General features: G+C 40.1%; 1 protein-coding gene across 9 annotated transcripts in view; it reads right to left on the reverse strand.

Moving 5' to 3' along the window:
* The window catches only part of plce1 (phospholipase C, epsilon 1), an 81,969-nt gene that overhangs the window by 25,882 nt on the left and 43,375 nt on the right, over positions 1-12,712 (reverse strand). For all 9 annotated transcript variants that reach the window (XM_081392023.1, XM_081392022.1, XM_081392021.1 and 6 more), the window contains 5 exons: positions 7,947-8,263; positions 5,206-5,351; positions 4,618-4,876; positions 4,056-4,264; positions 417-1,086 (listed from right to left, as the gene is read on the reverse strand). In XM_081392023.1, the coding sequence (XP_081248149.1) occupies positions 417-1,086; positions 4,056-4,264; positions 4,618-4,876; positions 5,206-5,351; positions 7,947-8,263 (1,601 nt within the window). The remainder of the gene's footprint in view (positions 1-416; positions 1,087-4,055; positions 4,265-4,617; positions 4,877-5,205; positions 5,352-7,946; positions 8,264-12,712) is intronic.

The raw sequence follows: 12,712 nt of genomic DNA on the forward strand, positions 1-12,712 counted from the left end.
CTATCAGCCTGACCAAACTGGTGTTCAACTGGTTTAGCTGGTCAGCTAGTAGATCTGCCAGCCTGATCACCTGACAAGTGCCCTAAACCCTTCTAAAACTGTCAAACCAGACCAGCATGACCAGTGGAAACCAACTTGGTGGCTAGCTAATGTAAGACCAGCAGGCTGTTTTATAGACGGGTTGTAATAATTGTTACAATATTAACTGTTTAAGGGATAAATTAGCATAATATGAAACATTCATTCTGCTAGCTGTAATGTTTCAAATCACATTCAAACATTTTTAAAGCATTAGCAAAATCCTTACATTAAAAAAAAAATTCTTCCATGGTGTTGCACTTGGAATGATAGGTCTATTTGTATTGTGTTCTCACTTGGATTAATTGCATCTTCTAAATGAATAGATGTAAATGTACCTGGTACAAACTAACATACTGCTTTCGCAGCCATTGCAGTCTCTGGTCAGGAAATTTCCTGATCTTCCTGATGGCACTGAGCAGCTCCTGGAGGCCCTTGTGCAGCATGCATGCCGTGTGTTTGGGAGCCACAAAGTGCAGGAGCCTGTTGTCTGTGGTGTGAAGTCCATATAGCAGCGTGACACCATTTTCACCAGGGTTCATATTACATAGTTTGTGCTGCAGGCACACATAGTTAACATCCACTCCAGGGTGACCCATAAACACAGCCTTCACCACGTTAAGGTCCAGGAGTCCGTCGGACAGTCCACAGTGCACAGGTTGGCCCAGGAGTAAGTGGTCTGGGGATGGTGGATGTCCCATGAAGCCTCTGGCTCTTCCACCTGGGCCGCAGCTACTGTGGGGCTTGGACCAGGTGAGGAAGCAGTTATCGGGCTGTAGACGAAGGAGGCAGCGGGCGGTGAGATGGGTCTCAGGGTCATAGTGGATGACGGTTGCTCCCTGGAGCAGGAACTGGTGAATATCTGGCTGAAGTGAGAGCACGTACCAAGGGATGAGCTCTGTACCGTGGCTAAAGGGTCCATGCACCTCCTCTATGATCTGGACATCTATGTCCTTAGCCAGCTCAAGTGGGTCCCCTTCAGAGTCTGAGAGGTCCCCTACTAGAAACCTAAAAAAAATTACATGAAGCAGGTGAAGCAGACATAAAGGATCAAGTGATTGAATAAACAGAACTCTGTCTGGAAAACTTCTCACTTTCTTGGAAGGTCATGCCATATTAGTCTTGTAAATGGAGTTAACAAGAGCATACAATATTGAAGAGCACTGTCTACCTATGACACACAAATTGAGGGGCCGAAATATAATACAGTACATTGCTATCAATTTAGTTAAATTGCTTTAAAGGTCCCGTATTATGCCCCTTTTCACAAGATGTAAAATAAGTCTCTGATGTCCCCAGAGTGTGTATGTAATGTTTCAGCTCAAAATACCCAACAGATCATTGTTACAGCATTACAGCATGTTTAAATTGTCATTTTTTGGGGCTCAGAAAAAGTTTTAGTGTGTGCCCTTTAAATGCAAATAAGCTGCTGCTGGACGACACAGGGGGCGGAGCCTCACGAGCTTGCACTCAGTCTCTCAGGACATTTCATCTCACGGAATGATGATAATATCAGAAACTCTCAGTAACGTGTTCAGTTCGAGTCGGACAATAATGCCTACAGAGTCAGAGTGCTGTATAGAGATGAAACAGGTATAGTTTAGTAGTTTAATTACGGTTATTATAACGTATTTGTCATCTGCTTGTATGTATCCATTATTTATTAATAGCCTACAAGTCTGCTGTTTCGGACCAGGTCCGAATGATGATCAAACATATACTGATGAGTTTAATAAAGTTTATTGTACATCACACAAAAGATGAAGCGTCAGTTTTACTTCAGAAAATCACCGTAAGAGCTGAGTAAACACAGTAAGTTATAAGAACTGCGCAAGTACATAAACGAATTTCGGTAGAGTTGAGGGAGCATTCCTGTGGGCGGAGGTTAGTCAAAAAACGGTTCTAGTGACGTCATTAAAGAAGGAAGTAGAGGGATGTAGTCCAAACGGGCCGTTCGATGTAGGCGACTTCTGTCTGTCTTCTGAAAATATCTCGCTTGGCATTGAACTTTGAGCTTTATAATTTTACAGATATTATTTATATTCTAACAACAACATTACACACTAACTAAAGTTTGAAACATGGGATCACGAAGAACGGGACCTTTAATTTGTGCACTGTGGCAGAGCTTGCGTCTTGATCTTAAAGGCAGGGGCACATTAACGCGCAGGCTTCCATTTACCTGGGAGTTTACAGCAGTGACAACCGCATTCTATAAAAGACAAACCCTACATTTTCAGGACTCGCGACTGCATTTTCGGAACCGGACTGGACACGTCATACAGTGCGAGAGAGCCGCTCTGCGCTGAACGCGGTTTTGGTAACCTGCGTGTGGATATAATCTGTCATCCGTGCTGCTTTAAAGTCTCAATTTTAATTTCAGGATGTTTTAAATCTGGGGACTGAAAAATAGGAATCACAAATTGCTTAAATGTGATCAACTTTAAAAGGCTATGATTTAGGTGAACACTGCATGTTTCAAAGTAAAAAACGCTGTGCTGTTAAAGCACAGTTTAAAGCAGTTTGCAAATCACCAAATAGCCCACATTTATGCCAAGTGATTGTTTTGATCTACTGCTAAAGACTAAATAATATTTTGTTTAATTTATGGTGTTTATATCATACCTGTAAACTTGCATTTCGGCCAGGAAAGTTTTGATTGCATTTTCTTTTCATATTACCTCCGTATAATGCCTATAATAACGTAGTGTTTATAAGCGCAGCTCTACTTAGTTTATGTAACTGCTATAATTCTGTTGTTCCACAAGTACCACCTACTGGTAAAGAGTTCATTTGAATATTCAACTATATTTGATCCCTATTTTTAGACAGCATACACAATGTTAACGGTGTATCGACAAGATACATTTTGACATAAACAATTGGCAGGAAGGTGAAAGGTGATTGTGGTTTGGGTCTTATTTACTCTGTGTCTTGGTCTGCATATGGGTTTTGGTTTATGGTATCAGACAAGACTGCAGTCTATTTCCAAAGAGTATTAAAAGGTGACAATTACCTCAACCACAGATTTGTACTGTATCTGCATCATTACAGATTATCCACAAGAATTCAATGGCTTTTAATGGCTTCTTCGCCTCATTGTTCTAAATTAATGTTGCAATATATTCAGCATTATATATTTTTAATTAAATTGGACAGTTTGGATCATCGACTGACATTATGCAAATAGTTTTTCTCCGTTGTAGAGAAGTTTTTTTTTTTCTCTCAGTGGATTCATAAGATTTCCTGATAAGAAAAAATAAATTACTGTCACATTTTTATCATAATAATTTAATATTTTATAATAAAACTTTAGACATTTCTAATGATTTATAGGAAAATGAATCTGCATTTTCAAGTGCTCAACATATATATGTTGTTTGGATTGTGATTAGTGATATTGGGCTATACAAACAAACAGACTTAATGTTATGCAAGAGGTGTTATGTTCCTGCAATCCGCCATTTTTGGCAAATAAAATGGTTGTCTAATAACATTTCTTGTTAAGGTATGTATTTTGTGTGCCCTGTATGGAACATTATTTGTCCTTTGTCAGTCACATGCCTGTATAAGTGATGAACAGCACTACTTGTGGTTATTTTCAGAGATGGTAACAGACACTTTATATTTGTGCTAAAATTGTGTGGCCTGTGCTACAAAAAATTCAAACTCTGTAGCACCAGTGCTTAGTGCAAAAAAGTTAATGTACAGCCCTGTCCATGAGCAACAATGGCAGAAGTCAAATCACATACATTCAGCAGTTCATCTACCAGTCAGGCAAATCTCATTAAGATTCACGAGAATGCTAATCATTCCAGATCTCATTGGTTAACAACACAGATAACCAGTGTAAAGAAATGACCCAAACCTCTATGAAGAGTGCAACATGGTATTAAAACAAACTGTGAATGCCTCAGCATATAAGGACTGGACTAAACACATCATATATTTGCAAACAGGGTCCAAAATGAACTCACTGGTTTCTGCTCTTGTCTTTGAAGGAATGTTTGGGGCAAACGGTGATCTCTCGTGCCTTCTCCTCAGGCTCCTCGGCCTCCAAACTTCGGTTGCAACTGCGAATCGTCTGCAGAATGTTACTGACAGTCGCCTCCTTGTCTGAGCTGTGGAGCCCATCACTCCCGACCCTCTGCAGGAAGTTCTGCTGGCCGTTGTAGTCGGTGACAAACTGTGGAAGGTAAAGAGCACTTCACCACAGAGATTCCACACAGAACACAATAACCACAATTATGGACAATACGAGTAGATTTGTGGGCTTTAAAAGCTTTCATGGGTGACTTCATAGTCACCAGAGTGACAAAATGTATTTTTCCCAGCTGAATCATTCTAATGTGTTTTTTTTCTAAAGCCAGGAAGCAATTCAGCAGGCACATTAAATGTTTGATGAAAAGGTAATTGCTCCAGCTAGCCAAAATCGTCTCAAGGCTATTATTGTAACTGTAAAAGACAATTAAATTTGACTGTGGTGATACGATTTCCTGTGTTAGTCATAATCACTCTTTGAAAGCACCATATCCTCACCTCAACAGGATCATCTTGAGAATCAAAAGAGGGACGTAGTCCAATAATGCTGGCTGCGCCGTCCAGAGCCTCACTAAGTTCCTTAAGGAACACGCCACAGAAGGGCACCACTTTGCATCCTGGGATGTTGAGGGCACGGTTGACCACTTTCTTGTACTCCGATGATGATTCGTGCTGGGCCATGGCGTCCTTCAGACCACGCATGGTCTCAATATCTGCCTGGTCCATGAACTGCCACATCTTCAGCACTTTGCGAGACCTGGGGAAGAATAAGTGGTGAGCAGGGCAGTAGGGATGTAATTTGTGCAGTCAATGACCAGACGTGCAGTCTACCAATCGCATTAGAGCGGCAGCACTGGGAACGCCCACAAGCGTCTTCACATTTCAGAGACTAGTGACATACAGCGACAAAGTCGCTGGCGGCATGAACATCGCTTGAGGCTCATCGTTTGGCATGTTACAAATGTGCAGTCAAAAACAAATGAATGTCTCAAAAATCCTCACTTTGTTAAGCATTGCAAAATTCAAACAGAGAGGACCATTTTTTTCTTTTTTTTAACCAAGCACTTTCAAGGCATCATGCCATACCTGAGACCTGCCAAGAACTCCATGACCGCATTGTAGTTGCCCATGTTCCAGGAGCACTTCGCCACATGGACGAGGTATGAGAAGACTTCTCTCTTCTCCTCCATGGACCCAGCAGTCAGAATAAGCCAGGTCACCCATGAGCTCACCTACAACACGCACAACACACACATTATAAGGCCCTGCTGACAGAAGAACAACTACAACAGTCTTGAGAAAATACTGATCCCCATTCCTTCCGTACTTCATTCACTCTCTCACGTTATTGCTGTATAATCATCATCATCATCATCACATGTATTTGGAAGAAACACTGCAGATTGTGTAACATAAATCTCTAGTTTTAAACTAAATCTAGAGCTCAAACATGATTTAATTTACATAAGATTTGAGTGCAAATGTGAAGTTGAGCCCATTGGATCCTGTAACACTAACACAGATAACAAGAGTCATTGATTGGGTCTAGACCAGGGGTGCAAACTTAGGCAGTTCACTTGTTGCCTCGCTGCCTTATCAGGCAATGACTTTGTAGGCAATGTTTGCGCACGAAGGTACCTCACGAAACTGATTTCGGACAGACTTCTTAAACTAGGATTGTGGGATATCAAAGGTAGAGAAGCGATCTATGCTGTCTTGAAAAATCAATCAGATGAAGGTATCTCAGAAAACAGGAAGTGAAACTAACATTGGATTGGGACGTGCCTTGATGCCTTTCTACCACAGAAGGCAGCATTTCAGATGCAGCCAAATAGTCCTGAAGGGCTTGATTAGCTGGATCAGCTGTGTTTCATTAGGGTTGGACTGAAGCTAAACTCTGCCGGACTATGGCTTTCTAGGAAACTGTGTTTTGCACCCCTGGTCTCTAAACTATTTACATACCCCCTCATAGTTAAAGAAATAGTTTATCTAAAAATTCTGTCATTGTGTATTTCCTAACACATGTTGTTCCAAATCCTGCATTGCCCTGTACCAAACTGTATTTCTGAATTTTTGAAGAATATCCTTCCCAACCTTTTCTATATAATGAACATGGATTATGACAGTGATCCATTCAACTGCTGGGCTAATTCCATGTCTTCTGAATTCATACAATGAAAAAATCCCATCTCCAATGTTACTTTCTTATTTGTCAGCCAAATATGCAGAAAATGAAGTAATTTTTTGTTGTTTCCTTGAAAAGAGTAACAATATGTGATGTTATCAAAACATTGCTCTGTCTGTTTGAACATCCTGACCAACTGCATCCTAGAAATTGCATAGCAACATGCTAAAGACTACTCAGAACACCTTAGCAACTGCACTTGTGGTGGCGAATCCTGTATGGTCAATCACCACTTACATTTTCTTTAAACACAAAGTCACAGAAAATGACCGTCTGTAGTCCTGAGTGTTCATAACAGCAATCGGTTTGAGAAAAAAATATTTATGTGATGGCCTGTTGTAGCTAAAAACACCTCACAGAACATCAGTCAGTTACATAAACAGTTGTTCTGGGGTCCGGATGGTTAGGAACGTTTTATACGAGGGGACCGGTACACTGGAGCTCATGTCATTTTGCCAGCTTTCCACCGGACAAACTGCTGCTCTTGAGTTACTGTGCAGGCCAACCAGCCAGCGGCGAACGGACAGCAGATTTGACACATTAAAAACTTATGTAAGTGTTGCCAGAGACACTGCACCCTGGAAGGGGCTTCAAAGGTGGCTCTCGATAAAGTGTTGTGTAAGACCACAAACAACTGACCATAACAGAGACAACAAATCCTAGACTGTGTATGGACACCCAGTGGCAACACTTCAGGGATGCATTATGAGGGTTACAGCACAACCAAAATAACACATCACACTGCTGGGGCATGAATTAGTCCACAGGAGGCATTAAGGTAAAAGAGCGACCCAAATCAAAGGAGGAATCTTTGACTTGTTCACAAAGGATACTAGGATTAATGCTTGGTGGGATGAAGCATAGTCCTGTTATGTGATCCATTCACTTTACACTGTGATAGTATTACATCACATCGAAGCCTGTGATCTGGTGAACTCCCTTTTATCAGGAAAGTTTCTTCTGATCAACTAGGCAGGGGATAAAAACTTTCAAAGAACTGCACTCAACAATAAAAGTTGATTCCTTAAATCAATGTGCTACTTGACAAGATATAAGACTGGCTTCAAAGACGGTCACAATGTGAAGTCAGTGTGAAGGTCACTTTACTGAGTTGTGAGTCTTATATAACAAGCATTGATGTAATGGCTGTAAGCATCTGCAAACCTTTTTCACATGTTATTCCCAGTCATAACCTGTCTAGATTCCTGCTCTTACATGAAACATAACCAACTTTGAAGCTTCAACATTTGACGTTTTTTAATGTTTTAAGTCTTAGAGTTCAGCCAAAATGGCAAAAAATGCATTTCACATCCATTTTGTTTCTCAAAATCAAAACCAGCTGATCTAAAGACAAGCATGCACCTTAAAGATGACATCATTTTCTTCCAACTCTATTCAAAAAGAGAAACACAATTTTCCTCTGGCACTCTTAGTATCAAATATTTAAGACAACTGCAATAAACTCACATCTGTTTTGATAAGTAGCTGCACGTTGCGAATGTGAAAAGATCCAAGTAAAACAGGCAACAGAACAAACACTTGTGATCTCCTACTAAATTTTTCTTTAAAAGCCAAAGCTACTTTTCTGCCCTTCCATTTCCACTCCCTTTGGTATGAATCTGCACCATTAATGAATGCTCACCTCATTGAATCTTGTGACGAGATCTTCTACTGTGTTGTGATTGTCGTTCTGAGTGGGCATGATGGGGGCGGACAAGGAGGCTTTTAGGTGCGGGTGGCGTTTGTGGCACTCCGGGCTGCCCAGGTCTCGGGTGAGAAAGCTGAGGTAGTCAAGGGGAAAGACGCGACGGTACAGCTGCTGCTCCTGTTCTGTCAGGATGGTGGCGATCTCCTCTGGAAACTGGATGAGGTGCCGCAGATCGGCTAGTTCCTTACTGATGCCTGTCACGGCAGACGGGAGCATGCTGGAGTTGGCCATGGAGCTGCACAGCTGCCGTTCTGAGAGAGACATAGACAGCAGAGTTTACTAAATAATATCGTTATGAACAGGTAACCATCAATTTCTTTCTCCAACTGTAAAACACTCTCCGACCACACCGTATCACTACTTTCATTTCTCTTAACATGAGAGAGGTTGCAAGCTCTAACACTGGTTATTGACAGCAAAGAATAACAACAAGTGCATCAACGATGTAACAGACAACTAGTTGTCACCAGAGATTATGGTTACAAAGCACATATGAACCAGTCTTGCACTCAAAATTCAGTTGTGGTTCACTTTGGTTACAGATAGAGAAGCACCGGACGACTGGCAACACGTTTTTTTGTTTTATTTTGGCCAATATCTATTCTACCACTAGCACATAAATTGCATTGCAGTCATTTCCCAAAATGTCATTTGTGTGGAAATATTACGAAGTCTGTAAACAGGACGGGACATGCTGAAGACGGACGAAAAGAAGAGAACACCAATGCACCAAGCACAGCAAATACTCTACCAGCCACAGTAAGCTCAATGTTCGCGATGATCGAAATATTAGAAGAAAAATATACGTACTGAATTGGGTACGTACTAATTACTGAATTAATTGATATTAATGTATCTCTGAAAGGAACTGAAAAGTTTCAAGGCATTTTCTTTTCCTCTTACCTCCATTCCGTATAAAGTAGTGTTTATAAGCGCAGCAGTACCCAAAGAAACAGCTGCTGTTCCATAAGCGCCACCTACTGTCACAATTTGTATTTTCATTAAGTCCATCTGCTGTTTTTGTTTTGTGGTGACTTATGTAGCATCATTTCTCAAATCTAAAGTCAGACCATTCTGTTTTTGCTTTAAATCTTATTATACAATCTAATTAAAATAAAAAACAACTGCTCAAACTACTTGTGTGAAGCATCTTTGTTTGGATCATGATTAAAATGTAGTGGTTGCCTCTAATTTCAAATGGCTACAGATAGTTTTTGTTTAAGGCTAGTTTGCCTGTTATAGAGCAAAAAAACAAACAAATTTGCAAAGAAAAAAAAAATGGCAACTGGTATCGGAGTCAGCCAATTTGCTTACGAAAAAAAAAAACAGAATGAAAAAAATCATGATCGGTGCATCACTAGTAACAGAATGCATAGCCATTCTCTTTCACAGGGGTTAAAGCAAAAAAAAAAAAAATCTTTTGTCTGAAAAATTTTCCTCGGCCAAACCCCATTCCACAGCCTGTAACACACCCAGTTTAAGATCATTTTTTTCTTCTTCTTGTAATTATGAGTATAGTGAGTACATGCTTTACCTTCACAAATGAAATACTCAAAGAATATTTGCATTTAAAGAAATTGAAATTTAAATAAAGCCATTTTGAACTGCGTTATTTTAGGGGTCGACAGATTATCGGCGCCGATATTAAGCATTTTTATGGTTATCGGTATCGGCCATTTTCAAAACCGATTTGCCGATAAAATAATTTAATTTTGAAAAGCGCTATATTTGGCTCTGTCGGAACTCATCACTCTGTAGACTAGACCAATGTCCCCGCCCATCTGATTTGTTGGAAGTCACGAGTCCGGCCAATCAAGCGGAAAGCAAAACTGAAAGTTTTGCACTCTCACACCGAAAGCACTTGCTGAATGAGTTTTTCCGTGAGTGGGAATGGAAAACCCGGAGTGGACTCAGAGCGGAGTGATTATGGAACGCTTAGAGTGGAGAGAGGAAAATGCTTTCGCTCAACTCCAGGCTTTGATCACATCCCCCTCAGCAGGGTGAATACACCTCATCTTTCCTTAATTTAAGACCCATTCAAACTAAAATTAAGACATTTATTACACTTTTCAAGAAATGTAAGCCTATTTACAGCCTTAAAACTATGAAAAGTGAATTTTAGACATAAGGACAGGCGGGAACCCTGCAACTGATGGAAATCCGTCATAGCGACGGAGAACTTTCATAACTGCTTTCATAACCAAAGAACCAAAGAATCCCTGCTTTCATAACCAAACTGTGTATGAACAGAATGGTACTAAGGACAGGATAAACAACCAGATTCTTCTGCTGTGTACACATGGCCATTCAACTGGGATTCACCTAATGGGATTGTTTTAGTTTGCCATTTTAAAGTCACAGCCACTCCGTTCCAAAATATCTATAGCTCTATCCACAGGCAACATTTTAAGGCATCATTGGAGTGTCTTGATGCAAAGCTTGTCCCAAAATAGGAAGAAAAATTTCGCAACTTAAGGGGTATCCTAATATACCCGTTTTTGGCTATATTCTAAGGTAGCATCACATAGATCCTTCAAAAATCAATCCAAGATGGTAGACAACGTAGGAGAAACACTGATTATAAATCAAATTCATTATGTTCTGGAAAGTTTAGCTAAAACGTAATTGAAACTAGTTAGGGCTATTTATACAAGACACAAAGTTGCATCAGGGTTTGGAACATTTCTTACATCATACGCCCTTAAAATAGTATTTAAAAATTCTATCAACCATTTTCATGTCAACATATGAATTAATATACTTTATTGCTGCACAACAGGGTTGGTGGTACAGCGCAGTGCAAAGGAGGAAGATAAACACAGACATAGATAAACCAATCATAATACAATAAAGCTCAGTATTTACACAGTAATTAAAGAGAAGTGGAGAGTACCCGCAAAAGACAAAATAAATAACTTTGATAATGTATACTGTGTGACACTGGTCTCATCAGTGCCGTCTAGTAAAAGTGGAAGACGCCATACATGCCAGAGTTGTAAATATCCTCAATAGCCCATATACCGTGACACTGATGGACCATTTCTTAACATCAGCGGGCACGATCAACCTTCATTAAGCCTCAGTATATTTACATATCTCGACTGTTTCCTACACTCTCGCCTGAGATTGTGATCAGAAAACGGTTATGCTGGTATGGCGCTCAAGGGCAGGTCAAGCAAAAATAATATAAATACTGTGAATCATGCTTGTCTGGATAGCATCAGCTGTCAAAAGCAGTGTTTGCAGACTCCTTCGGCTCGACGCGCCACCATGGCGACCGTCAGAACAGGAGGGGCAGAGTGAGAGTGCCGTTTGATTTGTGTATCCAGTCTAAAGCCTTCTGATAGAACAAGAGGGTGTGTTTCTAGTACACACAGACTCAAATGCAGCATCATATCAAAACCTCATAAGAAGTTTGGAACAATCTACATTTTAGTGTTAGCATGTTGCTAAGCTAATGGCCCAATACTTTAATAAACAGAAAAAAACCTAGAACACAAATAATAGGTAAAATAGATTAAACTTTTATCAATACGGAATACAAGTATCAAGGCAGTATGCTGTACAGGTAAGCAGCTCACTAGCATAAAAATGCAACTAGCGTAAAATCCTTTGCAGTTCAGCTCAGACATGCAATTATGAAGGGAATCAAACTACTTGAAAAAATAAGTGATTGACAAGATTTAATAAACCTGGGCTGTGTAGTAACATTGTTCATGTCACATAAAGAAGGGCCAATGGCCAATCATAGTATGAGTTCTTCTGAGGTAAGTTTCATGCACATAACGGCATCATGCTGTTCTCACATCCATTCGCATTTCATTAGCCATCACATGCATCTGCCTTGTGTCCTTTTCTCCTCGCACATGGCATCTTTTGAAGCAAAATGGGGGGACATTAATACACCACATTAGGCTGTGAATGAGCTGCCCTGATCTTTATGCATGGGCCACTCATGGTGCAGGTCTCAAAGGAGACAGGAAGCATCGCTCGTTTTGTGATCCTGCTATTGGGACACGCAGAGCATCTGAGGTGCTCTTCCAGCTAAAATCATCCCTGTTGACCATATGCGTATATACTAGAGCTGCACAATAAATTGGAAATAAATATTGTGATTGCATTTACAGCTACTGCAATAAACAAATAGTGAAGCGTTGAATAAACCATTGCATTTATGTGCAATCCCATTTTGGTTTTTGTTGTAATTATCCAGGCCTATAGCTCATGTTTATGTTTCTAGATCTATGCAAACACATTCGGTAATATGCAATTAACAGAAAAAGCAGATATCTAAGAATTTATTTAGACGTGATGCTAATACAACACATTAATCAGTCTAAGATCAGTCAAGAGCTTTAGGAGAAAGGACCCTTTGTCTTGGACAGAAACAGTCTGGGTTATGCATGTTTGATTTATGACCAGTGAGTTTGACTTGCAATAACATCCCTAGCATCCCATCTCCTAAGGAGAATAAATCATTAATAGACAGTGCTTCTGCAAAATAACTAACCTGTAACTGCCTATAGGTAGACAGAAGTCCTATATAAACCATATAAACCATACAAACATTATTACATTTGCTGTCTTGAACATGTAGGAAAGACCAGGAGCAACTGTAAAAAACTAAATATCTTCAATCAGAAAGATTGTTACAGATTTGTACAGTTACTAGTTACAGTAGCTTAAATGCTTAGTACAGT

This window comes from Scardinius erythrophthalmus (assembly GCF_964197995.2).
Source record: "Scardinius erythrophthalmus genome assembly, chromosome: 18".
NCBI lineage: Eukaryota > Metazoa > Chordata > Actinopteri > Cypriniformes > Leuciscidae > Scardinius > Scardinius erythrophthalmus.